Source organism: Rhinoraja longicauda, chromosome 11, assembly GCF_053455715.1.
Source record: "Rhinoraja longicauda isolate Sanriku21f chromosome 11, sRhiLon1.1, whole genome shotgun sequence".
In the NCBI taxonomy this organism is placed as follows: Eukaryota; Metazoa; Chordata; class Chondrichthyes; order Rajiformes; family Arhynchobatidae; genus Rhinoraja; species Rhinoraja longicauda.
This window is the reverse complement of record NC_135963.1, coordinates 52,504,623-52,526,405: the sequence shown is the minus strand read 5'-3', so window position 1 is coordinate 52,526,405 and position 21,783 is coordinate 52,504,623. Positions and strand designations below refer to the sequence as shown.

Here is a 21,783-nt window from a genome sequence, read left to right as displayed (position 1 = left end):
GCAGGTACAGGCTACTGAGCTGAATGATCAGCCATGATCATATTGAATGGCGGTGCAGGCTCGAAGGGCCGAATGGCCTACTCCTGCACCTATTTTCTATGTTTCTATGTTTCTATGACCCGAAACGTCACCTGTTTATTTTCCCCAGAGATGCTGCCTGACCCGTGGAGTTGCTCCAGCATTTTGTGTCTATCTTCAATGTAAACCAGCATCTGGAGATCCTTCCTACATAGAGTCTTTTTGCTGACTGCATAGCACGCAACAGAAAAGCTTTTCACTGTCGCTCGGTACACTACAATAATAAACTGAACTAAACAGTATCTGCTCCGTAAGACCCAGTCTACAGCAGGTATACATTTCTATGTGTAGATCGGCATGAATGAATTTCTGTTGTTGAGGTATTTCTGTAGTTCATCCCTCAGGCTGAACACATACCTCAGCAACTGTAGACAGTAAATACCGGGGTAACTCAGCGGGTCAGACAGCATCTCTGGAGAGAAGGAATGGGCGACGTTTCGGATCGAGACCCTTCTTCAGACTGAGAGTCAGGGAAGATGGGAGGCTACAGACGTGGAAGGGCAAGGTATGAAAACCACAGATCAAAGCAGACGTTGATCAAGGAAAATGTAGCAAGTTTCATTGTTGGCTGAGGGGAAGGTGAACAACGAGGCATACAAACAGTAAAATTAATCAGGAGGACGGTGAAACTAGTTGGAGAACTAGGATGGGGGTAAGGGGGGGGGGGTTGGGAGTGGGAAAGCATGGGTTACTTGAAGATAGAGAAATCAAGAGACATACCACTGTGTTGTAAGCTGCCCAAGCGAAATATCAGATGCTGTTCCTCCAGTGACAGTGGAGGAGGCCCAGGACATAAAGGTCAGTGTGGGAATGGGAGGGGGAGTGAAAGTGCTTAGCAACCGGGAGATCGTGTCAGTCTGGACGGATTGAGCGGAGGTGTTCAGCAAAACGATTGCGTTTGCAAAACTGTGCTTTGTAAAATATTGTGAATCTTTACTGCATGTAATTGGTTGAAGTTTTGGACGTGAAAGTCGCCCGATCATGATGGCACCAAGTCTGAGGCCAGGCTTGGACCAGCACCGTACATCAGCTGCCTTGGCTACTGCCCTTTGCAAGGGACTGTCACCATGACTGTCTTCTGGATCCCCTGCCACAGACTGGGGCAGTTCCACAAGATGCCAAGGTCGCTGCCACAAATGCCAGGTCTTTCAGATATTCACACTAGGACATTCCTGCCAATTGCTCCGAAAAGAGACATCGTTTCATCTGAATTCAAGAGTACATTTACCGCCCAACAGCTAATTAACAAGTGTGAGATTCAACAAAACAACACAAATATGCTCCGTTGACTGGTTTTATGCAAGGAGTGCTCGAGGCTGAGTTGGATTGAGGCTTTTTTAGAGATACAGTGTGGAAGCAGGCCCTTCGACCCACCGAGTCCACGCCGACCAGCGATCCCCGCACACTGGCACTGCCCTACACACCAGCGACTATTTACAAACTTTCAAATGACCAGCTGTCGTGGCATTGAAAAACTATGGATGTCACTGACATTGAGAAACACTCAGAACATATTGAATTAATATTCAAGCCATTAACGTGTTTATATAAGAACAGAAAGCACTTGAAGTAACAACACATTTATGCAAACACTTCAAATACATTTAAAACATTTCTAAAACTAAAATTATTCAAACGCATGTGAATTAATCAAAAGGTAATCATAAATGCAAAGGACATGTGGAGGGAATAGACAGATGACATTCTGAGACAGGACCCCTATTCAGTCTGGAGAAGGGTCAAGACCCACAAAGCCCCCTGTCCATTCCCCCCACAGAGGCTGCCTGACACATGGAGTTCCTCCAGCACTTGGTGTTTTGCTGGATTCCAGCACCTGCAGTTGCCTGTGTATCTGCAGGAAAGGCCGTGTTGTTCCTGCCCGGTGTTGGGACTAGACTGGTGTAGCGAGTTGTGCAGATTCCTCACCTCAGCGTTGGCCATCTGCAGCATTGTCACAGTTTGCATTGGACTCAATGTGGAGTGAATCTTGAGTGCAGTCAGAGGTGCCATGCTGTACAGCGGCCAGGCAGTTCTCAACCTCTGCAGCAATGCATGCAAAAGAATGCACAATGCATTGGCAAAATAGTCACAGCATGGAAACAGGCCCTTCAGCCCACCGTGCCCGCACTGGCCAACATGTCCTATCTACACTAATCCCACCTGCCAGTGTTTGGTCTATATTCTTCTAAACCTATCCTATCCTTGTACCTGTCCAAATGTTTCTTCAACAAATTTGTACAGCGAATGCAGCGCCGGAGACCCAGGTTCGATCCAGACCACCCGGGCGCTGACTGTACGGAGTTTGTATGTTCTCCCCATGACCTGCGTGGGTTTGCTCCGAGATCGTCGGTTTCCTCCCACACTCCAAAGACGTGTAGGTTTGTAGGTTAATTAGCTAGGTAAATGTAAAAATTGTCTCTAGTGTGTATAGGAGAGTGTTAATATGCGGGGATCGCTGGTCGGCGCGGACCCGACAAAGGGCCTGTTTCTGCGCTGTATCTCTAAACTAAAAACTAAACGTTGCGATAGTACCTGCCTCAACTACCTCCTCCAGCAGCTCATTCCATACACCCCACACTTTGTGTAAAAAAGTTACCCCTCGGGTTCCTATTAAATCTTGCTCCTTTGCCTTAAACCTATGTCCTCTGGTTCTCGATTCCCCTTGTCTGGGTAAGAGACTCTGTGCGTTTACCCGATCTATTCCTCTTATGATTTTGTACACCTCTATAAGATCATTCCTCATCCTCCTGTGCTCCAAAGATTTAGAGTCTCAGCATGCTCAACCTCTCCCTACAGCTCAGGCCCTCGAGTCCTGGCAAGATGCTCATAAATCTAGAAATATGCAGGGAATTGCCAGAGTTCCCTTTTAAATCTGGGGCAACAGCTTCTGCAAGGTAACTAACAGATCACATACTGATCACAATATGCAGAATAATACATTTTGCACATTCATATCTTTAATGATAGGTAGTGATGACAACCTTTCTTCCGTTTAGTTCAGTGACAAAGTGTGGAAAAAGGCCCTTCAGCCCACCGAGTCCACACCCACCATCGATCACCCACTTCACACTAGTTCTATGTTATCCCACTTTCTCATCCACTCCCTGCACATTAAAGGCAATTTACAGGAGGCCAATTAACCTGCAAACCCGCACGTCTTTGGGATGTGGAAGGAACCCGGAGCACCCGGAGGAAACCCACACGGTCACAAGGAGAACGTGCAAACTCCACACACAGACAGCACCCGAGGTCAGGGTCAGACCCGGGTCTCTGGCGCTGGGAGGCAGCTGCTCTACCCACTGCGACGCCCTTTTCTCACTGATTGAAGTAAAAGTTCAATCTACGACTTCCTCCTTCAGCATTTCCATCAAGATGAGCTCAACCAGACAGAATAGTATATTGTGAATTAGGTGGCAATTGTCGAAAACTAGAAATTACAGCTGTGTTTATACATAGTTCCCCCATTTCAGGGCACCATAATGTTTGGGACACATGGCTTCACAGGTGTTTGTAATTGCTCAGGTGTGTTTAAATGCCTCCTTAATGCAGGTATAAGAGAGTTTCCTCCTGTCTTTCCATCACATTTGCAAACTTTTATTGCTGTTTATCAACATGAGGACCAAAGTTGTGCCAATGAAAGTCAAAGAAGCCATTATGAGACTGAGAAACAAGAATAAAACAGTTAGAAACATCAGCCAAACCATAGGCTTATCAAAATCAACTGTTTGGAACATCATTAAGAAGAAAGAGAGCACTGGTGAGCTTACTAATCGCAAAGGGACTGGCAGGCCAAGGAAGACCTCCACAGCTGATGACAGAAGAATTCTCTCTATAATAAAGAAAAATCCCCAAACACCTGTCCGACAGCTAAGAAACACTCTTCATGAGTCAGGTGTGGATTTGTCAATGACCACTGTCCGCAGAAGACTTAAGGGAACAGAAATACAGAGGCTACACTGCAAGATGCAAACCACTGGTTAGCCACAAAAATAGGATGGCCAGGTTACAGTTTACCAAGAATCACTTAAAAGAGCAACCACAGTTCTGGAAAAAGATCTTGTGGACAGATGAGACGAAGATTATCTTATATCAGAGTGATGGCAAGAGCAAAGTATGGAGGAGAGAAGGAACTGCCCAAGATCCAAAGCATACCACCTCATCTGTGAAACACGGTGGTGGGGGTGTTATGGCCTTGGCATGTATGGCTGCTGAAGGTACTGGCTCGCTTATCTTCATTGATGATACAACTGCTGATGGTAGTAGCATAATGAATTCTGAAGTGTATAGACTCATCCTATCTGCTCAAGTTCAAACAAATGCCTCAAAACTCATTGGCCGGCGGTTCATTCTACAGCAAACAATAATCTCAAACATACTGCTAAAGCAACAAAGGAGTTTTTCAAAGCTAAAAAAATGATCAATTCTTGAGTGGCTGAGTCAATCACCCAATCTGAACCCAATTGAGCATGCCTTTCATATGCTGAAGAGAAAATTGAAGGGGACTAGCCCCCAAAACAAGCATAAGCATAAGATGGCTGCAATACAGGCCTGGCAGAGCATCACCAGAGAAGACACCCAGCAACTGGTGATGCCCATGAATCACAGACTTCAAGCAGTCATTGCATGCAAAGGATATGCAACAAAATACTAAACATGACTACTTTCATTTACATGTCATTACTGTGTCCCTGAACTCGGGGGACTATGTTAAACACTGCCGTAGTTTCTAGATGGTGAAACCAAAATGTATAAAAATGGCCTTTATTAAAATCTGACAATGTGCACTTTAACCACATGTGATTTTTTCTATTACAAATCTCAGATTGTGGAGTACAGAGGCAAATAAATAAATGATGGGTCTTTGTCCCAAACATTATGGAGGGCACTGTACATACCAGGAAATATCTTCAGAACTAACTGCAGGTATATACAAGTCTGCAGCCCAGGGGAGAATAACGATAACAGACATAAAGCATTTTAACCATTAAACACAAAAAGCTCACTAACCTGCAAGTGTCAGACACTGTAAACTTGCACATCTTGCACTTCTGAAGATCTTGTGCATTCTGAATCAAATGTAGATAGTTTGATCCATTTTCATAACGATCGTGCACACCTAATATTTGCTGAGGATACTTTGGATTCGGGTTTACAAAAGAAGACACAACTTGCTGGAGTAACTCAGTGGGTCAGGCAGCATCTCTGAAGAACATGGATAGGTGATGTTTTGGGTCAGGACCCTTGTTCAGACTGGTCACGCCGGCAGTTGGAAATAAAAAGGTCCCGAGAGGGTGGAAGGCTGGCGGGGGGGGGAGTCCGTGAGGAGGGAGATTGATGGAGACGGCAGAGAGGATTGTCAGATATTTGTCCTTCTGACTGGAACACAGGATCTGATTATTAAGATGGGTTTTTCCGCTTTCAACATTAAAATAACAAGGTGTAATACAACAACAAGGAACTGCAGATGCTGGTTTATACCAAAGATAGAGACAAAGTGCTGGAGTAACTCGGCAGGTCAGGCAGCATCTCTGGAGACAATGCATAGATAAATGTCGGGTTGGGACCCTTTTTCAGTGTCCCTTTTCGTAAAGATGAGTGAATGGGGGCCTAGAAACTGGAAGTTATTAAAGAGCTGTGTCTTAGACGAATGTTCGACAGGATTGGACAAGGTGGGGGCTGGGGGCGGGAGGAATGGGATAGAATCAAGCTATCTGACAATAACACTAAAAAAAAAAATTAAAAATTAAAAAAACATTAACATGGCTTTGAGAGAATGTGTAGGAAGGAACTGCAGATGCTGGTTTATACCAAAGATAGACACAAAGTGCCGGAGGAACTTAGCCGGTCAGGTGGCATCTCTGGCGAAAGGGAACAGGTGACTTTTCGGGTCAGCACCCTTCTTCAGACTCTGCACACAAAAACAAGGATGTCATGCTGAGGCTCCATAAGGCGCTGGTCGGGCCGCATTTGGAAATATTGTGAGCAATTTTGGGCACCATGTCTGAGGAAGGATGTGCTGGCTCTGGAGAGGGTTCAGAGGAGGTTCACAAGAATGATCCCAGGAATGAGTGGGTTAACCTATGATGAGCGTTTGTTGGCACTGGGCCTGTACTCGCTGGAGTTTAGAAGAATGAGGGGGGGACCTAATTGAAACAGGCAGAATAGTGAAAGGCTTGGATAGAGTGGATGTGGAGAGGATGTTTCCCCTAGTGGGAGAGTCTAGGACGAGAGGTCATATCCTCAGAGTTAAAGGACTTTGTTTTAGGAAGGAGTTGAGGAGAAATTTCTTTAGTCAGAGGGTGGTGGATCTGTAGAATTATTTGCTGCAGAGGGCTGCGGAGGCCAAGTCAGTGGACATTTTTAAGGCAGAGATAGATAGATTCTTGATTAGTACAGGTGTCAGAGGTTATGTGGACAAGGCAGGAGAATGGGGTTCGGAGGGAGATAGATCAGCCATGATTGAATGGCGGAGTGGATTTGTTGGGCCGAATGGCCTAATTCTACTCCTATTCCTTTTGACCGTATGAGAGAAACAGGTTGAAGAAAACATCGCAATGTAAAATTGAAACTTTATTGTTTGGCAACGGCAAAGCACAGCTCTGCAAAGTCTCAAGAATAACTTCATTTCAGCCAACTCTGCACCATTCCCCTCAATATTATACAGCAGCCTGAACAAACTTCGAACAAACAGATCACCCACAGACAACCAGGTCCCACAGCAGTAGCACTGTGCACACTGGCTCTGATGATGTGGCTCCTGGGAGACATTTACACACCTTGTCTGAATTTGGGAGTTGAATGCATATAAATATCCAGATAAGTTCAGGTACTTATTAACCTCTTGGAACATCAGGACCATTTTGAACATGACTTCGGACCACATGGATGGACAACACAATTTTCTTGCAGTTTTATATTTAAATCACACCATCGCAGCGTGGGAAACAGCTTCCACGTTGTCACTCTGGATAAGAATGGGTAGCCTGTACAAATATGCTCCTTAAGGAACTACTATGAGGAAAAAAATGGCACTAACAGCAGTTCAACAGATGATCAGTCCACAACGATGATTCAAAGTTTTACGAGCCACGTGTCTGAATTTTCCACCAGACCGCTGTGCAGGCTCGCCGAGTTGTCTGGTCAGGAACACTCTCAGCTGAGCTGCACAATTAAATAGCACAATTAAAGAGCCCCAGCAACAAGCCTGGCGGTATTTACAACGACTGACGCGTTAAACAGAACCAAAACATTTTAGTTCACAGTTGGATCGTTTACAGTGATTCACGAACGACGATGCTTTTAACTCGATGAGCAATCAGATAAACATTTGCATAAATTACTCATGCAACTAATGTATGTAATGAAAATCACGTGCACATTAGATATTGGACAGGCACGACAATGGAGAAGGTATACTTTCACAGATGACCAGATAAACACGACAAATAAGTCACAAGTTGTTCTAGCAGTTGAACAAAATATTGCATATTAAAAAAGTTCACTCCAATTTATGCATAGGGTATAAACTCCATAGTTTGGAGAATGTGACGTCTTATTGATCTGATAAGTTATTCAAGACTTTGGTAGGAAATGAAAAATAGCAATCAGAGAAAGATTATTTAACAGTGATTCTTATTCACAAACAACCTCTGGAAACCTATTCCTTGACTCGTGGAGTAAGTTTCAAAGTCAACTCACTATACATGCAAATTAGCTACTTCTCTACATTAAATTTTATTAAAACATTGTTGTGCAAAAATTGAACTTAAGAGCCACATCTGACATTGGTAAATAAGATTCATATTGCACAAAAAATTGTTCTAGAAAAGAGCATGCCATTCGGAATCAGAAATAGGTGGCACTCAAATTACTTCCAATATATAAACTCAGGATAACAGTGGCATTTTCGATTACGAGAGCATTTAAAACAGAAACTCAGATTGATTTGAGCTTTAGGGAAGTCTGAGGTATATCAAAAAGGATTATCCCACTGGCTTTCTGCTTTGATATACGGCCTGTGTCAATAGGCAGGTGCAAGTGATGACATACAGCCACACATTGTACTTTCACTTCGTTCCAGTTTCCACAATAAAATCCAGTACCATCATTCAAATGTTACATTAAGGCACCTATTGTAGCCTTTGCTGCAGTGGTGTCCTAAGTATTTATATTTTAAAAAGTTATATCTGTATCTCTGTCAAATTTACAATTGGTGTCTGTTCACAAGATCCACCTAAAGGAAAAAAAGATAGTTAAAATAGAGCAAAGAGGTCCATAGTTTACCTCTTGACCCAGTGACGAAGTGTGCAAGGCAGAATTTTATTTACACCAATAAACTAACCAAATGTTCTTTGAAGATTTAAAAGTATTAAACATTAGTTATTAGATTTAATATGTTATTAGATTTAATAAGTTATTCGATTTAATATGCTGCCATCTGTCCTAATACTTATCTTGCCAGTTTGCACCCATGGACATACCATTGTGAACTGGATATTAATAGGGGCCCCTTTTCCCTTACAGATGTCGATTGCTGTTTAAACAACCCTGCTCTCTCACTTCACATTCTAAAAGCACAACAATATTTCACTATTAACTCCTAAAGCATTTGTGCACAATTGTCCAATGTACCAAAGAAGTACCTCACATCCAGATAATGTAAAGCAAATTGGTAACACTCCAAAAATCCTTATCAAAGTGTTAACGCCTGATTCTCACCACAGACCTGAACTCTTAAATGAGGTCCCGTGGTTACCAATTAACCTTCCTGAAAAAACTGTTTTCTCATGAAAATATCGAGAGAGGACCAAATGAGCCAGCATCCATGGCGCTGGGCAGGGTGAAAACTATTCAACTTATTTCAGGAAGGCGTGGATTTGAAACTCATCGGTAGAAAGCAAACCGATTACTAATGTTATAAAATGGTATATAAATCTCCACAGGAGTATTTTTAAAAAATCCTCGCCCTTTACGTACCACAGTTTCCATTGTCATTCCCAGTAACTATTGCTTAATGGATTGACTTCAAGTCTGTTCAGGGTTACACCATTTAAGTACCATATGGTTTGAGGAAGATGCTACATGAAGACTTACGATCGAGGATTTCTGTAACTTTTAAGGCAGAACCTTGGACCATTTGGCTTTAATTCACTGCATATTTCATTCATTGGCAAGGTAAAGTGTAGATACTGGCAGAACACAGATTAAATACAATGGACAGTTTGAACAGCGTACCTGACTTCAAGAGGTTTATTAAAATGAATAGAATGGACTGTGGGGCGTTGAGGTGTAAGCAGTAGAAACAAGAAACTACAGATGTTGCTTTGCAAAACAAAGACACAAAGTGCTGGAGTAACTCAGTAGGTCAGGCAGCATCTCTTGAGAACTTGATTAGGTGACGTTTTGCATAAATGTGACAATTGAACACTCTTGACTACCCGTGGGCTGTAGCTAGTTGGACAATCTATATACTAAAACTCTCGTTTGTTTGTTTGTTTGTTTGCTCCTGAACTACAGCCAAAACGGTACACGATAGTGCGACAATTTTAGGCCCACCTTACTCACCGTCGTCCCTTTGGTGCTAATGGAAGAAGTTTCATTGAAATCGGTGTTTAAAGTTTAAATCTATCTCCTAGGGAGGGAGGGAGAGTGGGGGGGGGGTAGGAGGGAGTGGGAGGAGGGAGGGAGGGAAGGAGGGAGGGGGAGGAGGGAGAGAGGGAGAGAGGGGGAGGGGGAGGGAGGGAAGGGGGGAGGGGCAGGGAGGAGGGGCGGAGGGGAGTGGGGGAGAGGGTGCTGCACCAATGCAGGAGAGGTTTGGGCCTAACGGGTCCACTCGGTCTAGTGTATTCTAAAACTCAGTCTGCAGAAGTATCTCGACCCAAAACGTCACCTATCCATGTTCTCCAGCGATGCTGCCTGGCCCACCGAGTTACTCCAGCACTTTGTGTCTTTGTTCGGTGTAAGCTGTGCATTTTGTGTCGACAAGAAAGTGCCAGTGCACATGTTAGATCAGCCATGATCGAATGGCGGGGTAGGCTACATGCGCTGAATGGCTTATTTTCGCTCCTATGTGTTATGATCTTATTAGTAAATATGTGTCATGTGGCCAGAAAATGAAAGAACGAAAGTCTAACTTTCATAAAGAGGTGCTGCACTGGTGTGCACCAACACAAAGCAGCTTTGAGTGTCAGGAATCGCAGTGAACAGCGATCATTATTCCCAGCTCAATTGCTATTAAGCTTTAACAAAGCTGCTGCTAATGCTCTTCCATTCGAGGTTGTACAAGGTTTTATCGATATTTTATTTAGCCCGTGCAAAAATTCAAAGTTCACCATAACCCTCTGAAACTTTCTTATCCTTGTATCTGCCTCCACCACCTCCTCTGGCAGCTCAGTGCACATTCCCACCACCCTCAGTGTGACAAAGATGCCGCTATCAACCACAGGGGACTTGGTAGAGGCAGGCACAATAGCGACGTTTAAAAGACATCAGGACAGGAGAGACTTAGAGAGGAAAAGTTGAAGTGGATGTGGGCCAAGCGCAGGGAGATGGGATTAGCGTAGATAGCCATCTTGGGCGGCATGGCAGCGCAGGGCTGAAGGGCCTGTTTTGGTGCTGTGTCACCATGAATCTATGACATTTGAAAGACCGGCATGCTTTGATTGGAATAACGTGAAGATTTATCACCAGCTTTGAAAGTAGATCACTGATTCCTACTGCGGAGGAGAAAGACAAGTTTGCATTTTGTTGTTGACGTTCACCATTTTCACTTCCCTCAGTGACACGGCAGCTCCTGTGTACAGGAATACCGGATTGCTAATTTACAGATGTACACGCACTCCCCGACCTATGTAAGGGTTATGTCCAGTGGACAATTGTGGGAGTCAAATGTTATGCAAGTCAGAAACGGAAGTGCTTTAAGTTTACTAAACGATGCGGAGACCACTGGGGAGAGCTCCAACGTGGAGACCACTGGGGGGAGCTCCAACGCAGAGACCACTGGGGGAAGAGCTTCATCATGGAGACCACTGGGGGAAGGGCTCTCACGCGGAGACCACTGAGGGGGAGCTCCAACGTGGAGACCACTGGGGGAAGAGCTCCAACGCGGAGACCACTGGGAAGAGCTCCAACGCGGAGACCACTGGGGGAAGAGCTTCATCATGGAGACCACTGGGGGAAGGGCTCTCACGCGGAGACCACTGAGGGGGAGCTCCAACGTGGAGACCACTGGGGGAAGGGCTCTCACGCGGAGACCACTGGGAAGAGCTCCAACGTGGAGACCACTGGGGGAAGAGCTTCATCATGGAGACCACTGGGGGAAGGGCTCTCACGCGGAGACCACTAAGGGGGAGCTCCAACGTGGAGACCACTGGGGGAAGGGCTCTCACGCGGAGACCACTGGGAAGAGCTCCAACGTGGAGACCACTGGGGGAAGAGCTCCAACCCACGGGGGGGGGGGGGGGGGGAGCTCCAACTTGGAGACCACTGGGGAGCTCCAACACAGAGACCACTGGGGGAAGTTCCAACATGGAGACCATGCGAAGAGCTGACTGGCCTGCAGAAATGGCCGCATGTGAAGGCAGTAGTGCATAGAAATAGAAACGTAAAAATAAATGCAGGAAGAGGCCATTCGGCCCTTCGAACCAGCACCGCCATTCATTGTGATCATGGCTGATCATCCACAATCAGTAACCCCGTGCCTGCCTTCTCCCCATATCCCTTGATTCCGCTAGCCCCTAGAGTTCTATCCAACTCTCTTTTAAATTCATCCAGTGAATTGGCCTCCACTGCCCTCTGTGGCAAAGACTTCCACAAATTCACAACTCTCTGGGTGAAAAAGGTTTTTTCTCACCTCAGTTTTAAATGGCCTCCCCATTAATCTGAGACTGTGGCCCCTGGTTCTGGACTCCCCCAACATTGGCAACATTTTTCCTGCATCTAGCTTGTCAAGTCCTTTTATAATTTCATAAGTCTAACATGGCTGCACATCCGCACTATGACCAAGACAAGCAACTCAGAAATAACAAACTGCTTACGCAAGTGCGGGTTTACGTAAGTCACCTGTTATATAAATCGGGAAGTGAATGTACGAAGCAATGATGTGTGGTCAAGTGTTCAGCCCACGTCTATAAATCAGGTGATCTTAATAGTCATTTGAGAAATACCTGTTAAAAGTTCAAACCTATAAGAAAATCTGTATTTCACTTTGCATAATTCAGTAAAGCAGTGGATTTTTAACTTATTCTGCACTTAAAAAGTTCAGTGACTTTGTCCCTTACTGCAGTCCAACGCACACTCAGTTTCTTAAATAGCTACTCTAATCCAGCCCGGTTTAAAACATCGCTGCACCTCCACACTAGCTGTGGGTAGTGGAAGCCCCGACACTGGAAATGGTGTGGCCAGTTGTCATTCTGGAACACAAGCAGTCAATCTCTTGGAGAAGGTCTATGTCACTGGCGGGCTCCAACAGTTCAGCCTTGCCATCGTCTTTTTCCCATGGGATGAGAACGGATGGGGTTTTGGGCGCACTCTGACACTGCTCCTGATCCTCACTGCTTAGTGTTCGTGCTGGTCGCTGCCCGGCCGAATCTTTCTCCTCGGGGCTCATTTCGGCGCACGTTAGCGGCGAGTCTTTAAACGACGAGTCACGGCTGAGTTTCGGGAAATTCACCAACTTTTCAATGAACTCGGGGGAGAGGGGGCTGTCGGAATAGTCAAAATATGATTTCCGTGGCGATGGGGGAAGGGGCTTTCTGTGGATCGTGGTGTCGTCCTGGCCCAGGTGCCAGCTCAGGTTGTTGCACTGTGCGCTGAGCTCAGTCAAGTTCCCCTCACTCGGTGTATTGGACTTGTTCTGGGAAAGTGAAAATAAACACATCAGGTTCGCGAGTGACAAAACCCTTCATGGTCAAAATAAAACAAATAGCTGCCCAGAAGGTCATAAGGAATAGGAGTAGAATTGGGCCATTTGGCCCATCAAGTCTACTAGGCCATTCAATCATGGCTGATCTATCTCTCCCTCCTAACCCCATTCTCCTGCCTTCTCCCCATAACCTCTGACACCCGTACTAATCAAGAATCCGTCTATCTCGACCGCAAATCTATCTATCTCTGTCCAGTATGGAAACCCAACACCACTCTTTCACACTAAATAACTTTGAGTTCAGTTTATTGTCACGTGCACTGATGGACTGTGAAACATTTTTAGAAGAGATGTGCAGAGGAAGTTTTTGTACACCGAAGATACACGAAGATCGTCTGAAGCAGAGTATCGACCCAAAACATCACCCATTCCTTCTCTCCAGACAGGCTGCCTGTCCCCGTGAGTTACTCCAGCATTTTGTGTCAGTCTTTGGTAGAAACCAGCACCTGCAGTTCCTTCTTACACAAGTTTTTTTTACACAGTGGGTGCCTGGAACGCGCTGCCAGGAGTGGTTGTGGAGGCAGATATGATAGGGACTTGGGGATGCTAAAATGTAACAAAAAGGAACTGCAGATGCTGGTTCATACCAAAGATGGACAAAGTGATGGAGTATCTCAGCGGGTCAGCCAGCATCTCTGGAGAACATGGATAGGTGACATTTCGGGTCAGGACCCTCCTTCAGACTTAGCGATGCTGCCTGGCCCGCTGAGTTACTCTGTCTTGTCTTTGTAATATAGCATCTGCAGTTCCTGGTTTCTACATTTTAACTATTCCTTTTATCGCCTTTAGATATTTAACATTACAAATATTATAATTTAAACAAAACAATGGTAATTTTCTTCATATTTTCTTTCCAAATTAAATCTCAATTGCATTGTGTGAATATAAAACAGTGCAGCACAGTGTCTGTGCCTAACATGAGGCTAAGATTATTAAGGGGTTGGACATGTTAGAGGCAGGAAACATGTTCCCAATGTTGGGGGAGTCCAGAACCAGGGGCCACAGTTTAAGAATAAGGGGTAGGCCATTTAGAACAGAGATGAGGAAAAACTTTTTTAGTCAGAGAGTTGTGAATCTGTGGAATTCTCTGCCTCAGAGGGCAGTGGAGGCCAATTCTCTGAATACATTCAAGAGAGAGCTAGATAGAGCTCTTAAAGATAACGGAGTCAGGGGGTATGGGGAGAAGGCAGGAACGGGGCCTGATTGAGAATGATCAGCCATGATAACATTGAATGGCGGTGCTGGCTCGAAGGGCCGAATGGCCTACTCCTGCACCTATTGTCTATTGTCTATTGTCTATAAGTTAAACTCATCTCCTCTGCCTGCACATGATCCACATCCCTACATTCCCCACATATCTAAATGTCTATCTAAAAGCCTCTTAAACGCCACTATCGTTTCTGCCTCCACCACCGCACCAGGGAGCACCTTCCAGGCCCCCACCAGCCTCTGTGTAAAAAAAACTTGCCGCGCACACCACTTTAAAATGTCGCCCCTCTCAGGCTGCGTGCCCCCCCCCCCCCCGTGTTTTACATTTCCACCCTGTACTGATCCATGGTGTTTATTCACAAAATGCTGGAGTAACTCGGCAGGTCAGGCAGCATCTCAGGAGAGAAGGAATGGGCGACGTTTCGGGTCGAGACCCTTCTTCAGACCCGAAACGTCGCCCATTCCTTCTCTCCTGAGATGCTGCCTGACCTGCTGAGTTACTCCAGCATTTTGTGAATAAATACCTTTGATTGTACCAGCATCTGCAGTTATTTTCTTATACTGTACTGATCCATGTTCTATGTTTGTGTACTGTTATATGTTCTATGTTCTATGCTACTGTTCTATGTTCTATGTTCCTGTACTGTTCTATGTTCTATGTTCCTGTACTGTTATATGTTCTATGTTCCTGTGTTGTTCTATGTTCCTGTGCTGTTCTATGTTCCTATACTGTTCTATGGTCTATGTTCCTGTACTGTTATATGTTCCTATGCTGTTCTATGTTCTATGTTCCTATGCTTTTCTATGTTCTATGTTTCTGTGCTGTTCTATGTTCCTGTGCTGTTCTATGTTCCTGTACTGTTCTATGTTCCTGTACTGTTATATGTTCTATGTTCCTGTGTTGTTCTATGTACCTGTGCTGTTCTATGTTCCTGTGCTGTTCTATGTTCTATGTTCCTGTGCTGTTCTATGTTCTATGTTCCTGTGCTGTTATATGTTCTATGTTCCTGTGTTGTTCTATGTACCTGTGCTGTTCTATGTTCCTGTACTGTTATATGTTCTATGTTCCTGTGTTGTTCTATGTTCCTGTGCTGTTCTATGTTCCTGTGCTGTTCTATGTTCTATGTTCCTGTGCTGTTCTATGTTCCTGTGCTGTTCTATGTTCCTGTGCTGTTATGTTCTATGTTCCAGTACTGTTATATGTTCTATGTTCCTGTACTGTTCTATGTTCCTGTGCTGTTCTATGTTCTATGTTCCTGTGCTGTTCTATGTTCCTGTGCTGTTATTTGTTCTATGTTCCTGTGCTGTTCTATGTTCTATGTTCCTGTACTGTTATATGTTCTATGTTCCTGTGCTGTTCTATGTTCCTGTACTGTTATATGTTCTATGTTCCTGTGCTGTTCTATGTTCCTGTACTGTTATATGTTCTATGTTCCTGTACTGTTCTATGTTCCTGTGCTGTTCTATGTTCTAAGTTCCTGTACTGTTCTATGTTCCTGTACTGTTATAGACAATAGACAATAGGTGCAGGAGGAGGCCATTTGGCCCTTCAAGCCAGCACCGCCATTCAATGTGATCATGGCTGATCATTCACAATCAGTACCCTGTTCCTGCCTTCTCCCCATACCCCCTGACACCGCTATCATTAAGAGCTCTATCGAGCTCTCTCTTGAATGCATCCAGAGAATTGGCCCCCACTGCCTTCTGAGGCAGAGAATTCCACAGATTTACAACTCTCTGACTGAAAAAGTTTTTCCTCATCTCCGATCTAAATGGCCTACCCCTTATTCTTAAACTGTGGCCCCTGGTTCTGGACTCCCTCAACATGTTTTCTGCCACTAGTGTGTCCAATCCCTTAATAATCTTATATGTTTCAATTAGATCCACTCTCATCCTTCTAAATTCCAGTGTATACAAGCCTAGTCGCTCCAGTCTTTCAACATACGACAGTCCTGCCATTCCGGGACTTAACCTAGTAAACCTACGCTGCACGCCCTCAACAGCAAGAATGTCCTTCCTCGGTCTCACTAGGGCCCTGTTCAACTGCAGAAGGATGTTCTCTGTTTCTGTGCTGTTCTATTTTCCGGTACTGTTATATGTTCTATGTTCCTGTGCTGTTCTATGTTCCTGTACTCTTATATGTTCTATGTTCCTGTGTTGTTCTATGTTCCTGTGTTATTCTATGTTCCTGTACTATTATATGTTCTATGTTTCTGTGCTGTTCTATGTTCTATGCTCCTGTACTGTTATATGTTCTATGTTCCTGTGCTGTTCTATGTTCTATGTTCCTGTGCTGTTCTATGTTCTATGTTCCTGTACTGTTATATGTTCTATGTTCCTGTGCTGTTCTATGTTCCTGTGCTGTTATATGTTCTATGTTCCTGTGCTGTTCTATGTTCCTCTGCTGTTCTATGTTCCTGTACTGTTATATGTTCTATGTTCCTGTGCTGTTCTATGTTCCTGTGCTGTTCTATGTTCTATGTTCCTGTACTGTTCTATGTTCCTGTACTGTTATATGTTCTATGTTCCTGTGCTGTTCTATGTTCCTGTGCTGTTCTATGTTCCTGTACTGTTCTATGTTCCTGTACTGTTATATGTTCTATGTTCCTGTGCTGTTCTATGTTCCTGTGCTGTTCTATGTTCCTGTACTGTTCTATGTTCCTGTACTGTTATATGTTCTATGTTCCTGTGCTGTTCTATGTTCCTGTACTGTTCTATGTTCTGTGTTGTACAGTTCTATATTCAATGTTTCTGTGTGGTACCCTATGTTCTGTGTGTACAGCTGTGGCCTGCGATTGGAAGGCAATGCACTCACCCTGGTTTTGTAGCTGACATCGTCCATGGATTTGAAGAAGTCCAGACTCTTTGCCGCATACAGCTTCCCTTGGTCTGAACTGTGGGTACTGAGGGTGTCCAGGATCTCCCCCAACAGGTCCATCTGGCCCGGAGACTGTGCCTCCAGTTCCATCTGTTCAGACTCATCGCTGTCATCAATGTAGGCGTACGTATCCCCGCTATCTTCAGACGACAACCTGAGGAACACAAAGGTGGTAAGTAACTTGGCCCCGACGATGCAAGCCATACCATCCTCCTCCGTCAGTCCCACCACCTGCACCAACAAAAGCCATCACACATTCGTGGAATGAATTTATCAAAAGCTACGAAAAAACAAACCTTAAAAAGTGGGAGATCATTGAAGCCTAAAAATGACACAAAGTGCTGGAGTAGCTAAGTGGGTCAGGCAGCATCCCAGGAGAACATGGGTAGGTGACGTTTCAGGAGCAAAGAGCACCCGGAGGAAACCCACGCAGGTCACGGGGAGAACGTGCAAACGCCATACTGACAGTACCCATGGTCAGGATTGAACCAGGGTCTCTGGCGCGGTGAGGCAGCAAGTCTACCGCCGCGCCACCATGCCGCCTTGATCTTAGCATCTCGTTCGAAGCAGACATTGTGCTGTCCTGTTCTATGTTCTCAAGCTGCACATGTTGTACAAACACAGGGGGGTGAAGTGATATTCTGAAACCAGTAGAGGGCAGCATTGACACACACAACTCTGGTGCTCTGAAGCTGGAGTAATTTTAAAAGGCCCTGTCCCACTTAGGCGATTTTTTAGGCGACTGTCATAGTCGTAGCAGGTCGCCGAAAAACCGGAGACTGGACCCCCCCGCTACGACAATGTCTACGACAAGCTACGACAACCTACCACCTAGTCGGCGGCAAGCTACCGACAACCGGCGACCCAATCATCGCGACTTAGGACGTCCACCTACGACCGCCCCAACGACAACCTACGGCCACACAGGCGACAACCTACGACAACCGAAGTCAACCTACGTCCACCCGCGACGAGCTACGACCCTGTCGGCGACAACTGAAGACAATTCACGTCATTTTGGCCTCCGGTTTTGACGCCGCTACCTGTCGCCAGTTGACGTAGGTGATCGCCAATGGAATTCACCGAAGTCAGCAAACTACGTCAGGAGACGTCAAGCTATGCTCACGGCGTGAAGCCCACTGGCGCCAAAAAAATGTCAACATTCTGAAAATCCAGCGGCGACCAGAAAGACGCTATGACTCTTTGGAGACGACTCACGACCATGCCCGCGACACCCAGGCGACCGTGTGGTGACAGTCTCGTCACCTGCAGTCGCCTAAAAAATCGCCTATGTGGGACAGGGGCTTAACTCCACAGGTCAGACAGCATCTCTGGAGAAAAGGAGTTGGAATTGGGTCGAGACCCTTCTTGAATGTTGTTCCAAATATGATCTCCTCATTAACAAGAAAGTAAAAACAAGAAAATAATGGCTGTGACCATTGGGAAATTTAATTTTTCGCAAATACTTCCAATGGGAAACTAATACATCAAAAGTAGAAATGTAGAACCCACTCACATTCCTTCCTCTAGCTTCATAATTGGAAGCTCATCAATCCTTTTGTTTCACACCTTCTGTCTATTCATCGCTGGCCTTTGTCCAACCATCTGCCTGTTCGAGATCCTCCTCACCTGCATCCACCTATCACTTGCCGAGCTTGGTCCTATCCCAACCTCTCTACTGGCTTTCTCCCCCCCCCCCGTACAAACAATCTGAAGGAAGCTCCCGACCCGAAACGTCACCTATCCATGTTCTCCAGAGATGCTGCCTGACCCGCTGAGTTACTCCAGCACTCTGTGAAACGTCAGCTATCCATGTTCTTCAGAGATGCTGCCTGACCCGCTGAGTTACTCCAGAATTTTGTGCCTTATTTTTCCCCAAATAAAATGATATTCCTCGATCAATTAAAACCTTTTCAATAAATACTCTAGCAAACTAACTCAATGGTTTAACTTGTTCACTGCCAAGATTTTTTTTTCCACTTGTATACTCTGATATGAGTATACTCAGGGTTGGCACTGAACAGGTTAAATATTTCCAGGTTAAATCGTTCCAGGTGAGACAGAGGTTCACCTGCACCTCCTCCTCCAACCTCATCTATTGCATCCGCTGCTCTAGATGTCAACTTCTTTACATCGGCGAAACCAAACGCAGGCTCGGCGAACGTTTCGCTCAACACCTTCGCTCAGTCCACCTTAACCAACCTGATCTCCCGGTGGCTGAGCATTTCAATTCCCCCTCCCACTCCCAGTCTGACCTTTCTGTCATGGGCCTCCTCCAGTGCCATAGTGAGGCCCACCGGATATTGGAGGAACAGCACCTCATATTTCGCCTGGGCAGCTTGCAGCCCAGTGGTATGAACATCGACTTCTCCAACTTTAGATAGTTCCTCTGTCCCTCTCTTCCCCTCCTCCTTCCCAGATCTCCCTCTATCTTCCTGTCTCCACCTATATCCTTCCTTTGTCCCGCCCCCCTGACATCAGTCTGAAGAAGGGTCTCGACCCGAAACGTCACCCATTCCTTCTCTCCTGAGATGCTGCCTGACCTGCTAATTTACTCCAGCATTTTGTGAATAAATACCTTTGAGAGGGAAAGATAGATCAGCCATGATTGAATGGTGATATAGACTCGATGGCCGAATGGCCTAATTCTGCTACTATGAATTATGAACTTATGAACCAAATCGAGATCAATATAGACAAGAACCTACATAAACTGCAACACCAGAAGAATAGAGTTTCAGACAACTAAATCAAATTAAATCAAAACTGATTTGAGACATATGTCAGCATTTTGTGAATAAATACCTTCGATTTGTACCAGCATCTGCAGTTATTTTCTTACACAGGTTAAATATGGCAATTGTCGGACTAATTATCTGCAGAAAATCTAACAAAGCACTATACTCCTTTAGGGCTGCAATACTTGAGATCAATTCACTGAGTAAACCAAGCAGCTACTTTTGAAAAGACAAACAAAACCGTAGCATATATGAATGAAAAAATACTTTACTTTGGTGTCACATGTTTCAAGTCACAGTGAAATTCTCTGCTTGCATTCTAAAGGTATGCAATTGTCGCTACTTAAAGGGCGCAGACAAAGTTGCACAGTATCCTGCACTAGGTCCACCTTTGTTCCCCCCCCCTCCCTCAGCCCTCTCCCCCCCCCCACGGCAGTCCCCCCATGCCAGGTCCTCCATTGTTCTTACCCCCCCCCCCACGGCAGTCCCCCCCCCCGCCGGATCCTCCATTGTTCTTACCCCTCCCCCACGGCAGTCCCCCCACGCCGGGTCCTCCATAAGTTGAGTGAAGAACCATTAAATGCAAATGCAATGAGAACTTAGAATCACAAACGGCTCCATCGCCACTGGACGCTGCAAATTGTATCGATGGTATTGCCTTAATTATCTTAACAACTATTTGCATTTATGCCAAAACAAAACTGACCATTCTCTGCAACGATTAGAAGCAAGGGAAGTATTGTACTTGGAGCCTTTGACAATGAAGGTTTTCTTGTGGCCAGGACTCGAGGGTCTGTGCTCCAGGGAGAGGTTGGGCAGGCTCGGACTCTATTCCTTGGAGTGCAGGAGGCTGAGGGGTGATCTTGTCGAGGTGTATAAAACCATGAGGGGAATAGATAGGGTGAACTCACAGACTCTTTTACCCAGGTTAGGGAAAACAAGGACATTGATTTAAGATGAGAGGGGGAGGATTTAACAGGAGCCTGAGTGGTTGCCTTTTCACTCAGAGGGTGGTGGGTATATGGACGAACTGACAGAGGAAGTAGTTGAGGCAGGTACTATAAAAGCATTTCAAGGCCACTAGTACAGGTACATGGACAGGAAAGGTTCAGAGGGATTATAGGCCAGGCTCGGGCAAATGGGCCTAGTTAAGATGGGCCATGGCCTACATGGATAAGTTGGTCTCAAGGGCTTGTTTCCGTGCTGTGTGACTCTAGGACTCCCTGACACAAGGAACTGCAGATGGTGGTTTACAATAAAGGAGATAAAGTGCTGGAGTAACTCAGTGGGTCAGGCAGCATCTCTGGAGAACATGGATCCGGGAATCAAGGGACCAGCTTAGATGGGGCATTTTGGCCAGCATGGACAGGTTGGGCTCAAGGGCCTGCTTCCATGCTGTATCTAGAAGCAGTCATACAGTATGGAAGCAGGCCCTTTGGCCTATACGGTTTAGGTGAAAGAGTGGCAATCAAATAAAACACAGACAGAAACAAGCAGCAAACGAAATGTCTCCTTACTTGCTTGCCGAGTCGATCTCGTCATCATCCAGTGTGGACACAGTGCCGGTGTGTGACAATCTTTGATTACGACCCTAAAGAGAAATAGGATAGTGCTTGTCATTTCAAGTGGTCACTCCTGTTCCCGTCTATCCCTCCTTGCAGTTCGGCTGGGGGCTGCAACACACTCAAGCGTTCAGTTTAGTTATGTGGTATAGCACGGAAACTGGCCCTTCGGCCCACTGTCGATCACCCGTTCACACTAGTTCTACGTTATCCCACTTTCCCATCCACTCCCGATGCACTAGGGGTTAATTTACAGAGTGCCGATTAACCTACAATCCCACAAGTCTTTGGGACGTGGGAGGAAACCGGAGCACCCGGAGGAAACCCACGCGGTCACGGGGAGAACGTACAAACTCCACACACAGGCAGCACCTGAGGTCAGGATCGAACCCGGGT

At 45.5% G+C, this 21,783-nt stretch overlaps 1 protein-coding gene across 2 annotated transcripts in view; it reads right to left on the bottom strand.

Moving 5' to 3' along the window:
* Positions 1-6,693: 6,693 nt before the first annotated feature.
* Positions 6,694-21,783, bottom strand: part of dennd1b (DENN/MADD domain containing 1B) — a 292,862-nt gene continuing 277,772 nt past the window's right edge. For both annotated transcript variants that reach the window (XM_078407728.1, XM_078407727.1), the window contains 3 exons: positions 21,343-21,416; positions 17,025-17,241; positions 6,694-12,931 (listed from right to left, as the gene is read on the bottom strand). In XM_078407728.1, coding sequence (XP_078263854.1) covers positions 12,434-12,931; positions 17,025-17,241; positions 21,343-21,416 — 789 coding nt within the window. In that variant the 3' untranslated portion in view covers positions 6,694-12,433. The remainder of the gene's footprint in view (positions 12,932-17,024; positions 17,242-21,342; positions 21,417-21,783) is intronic.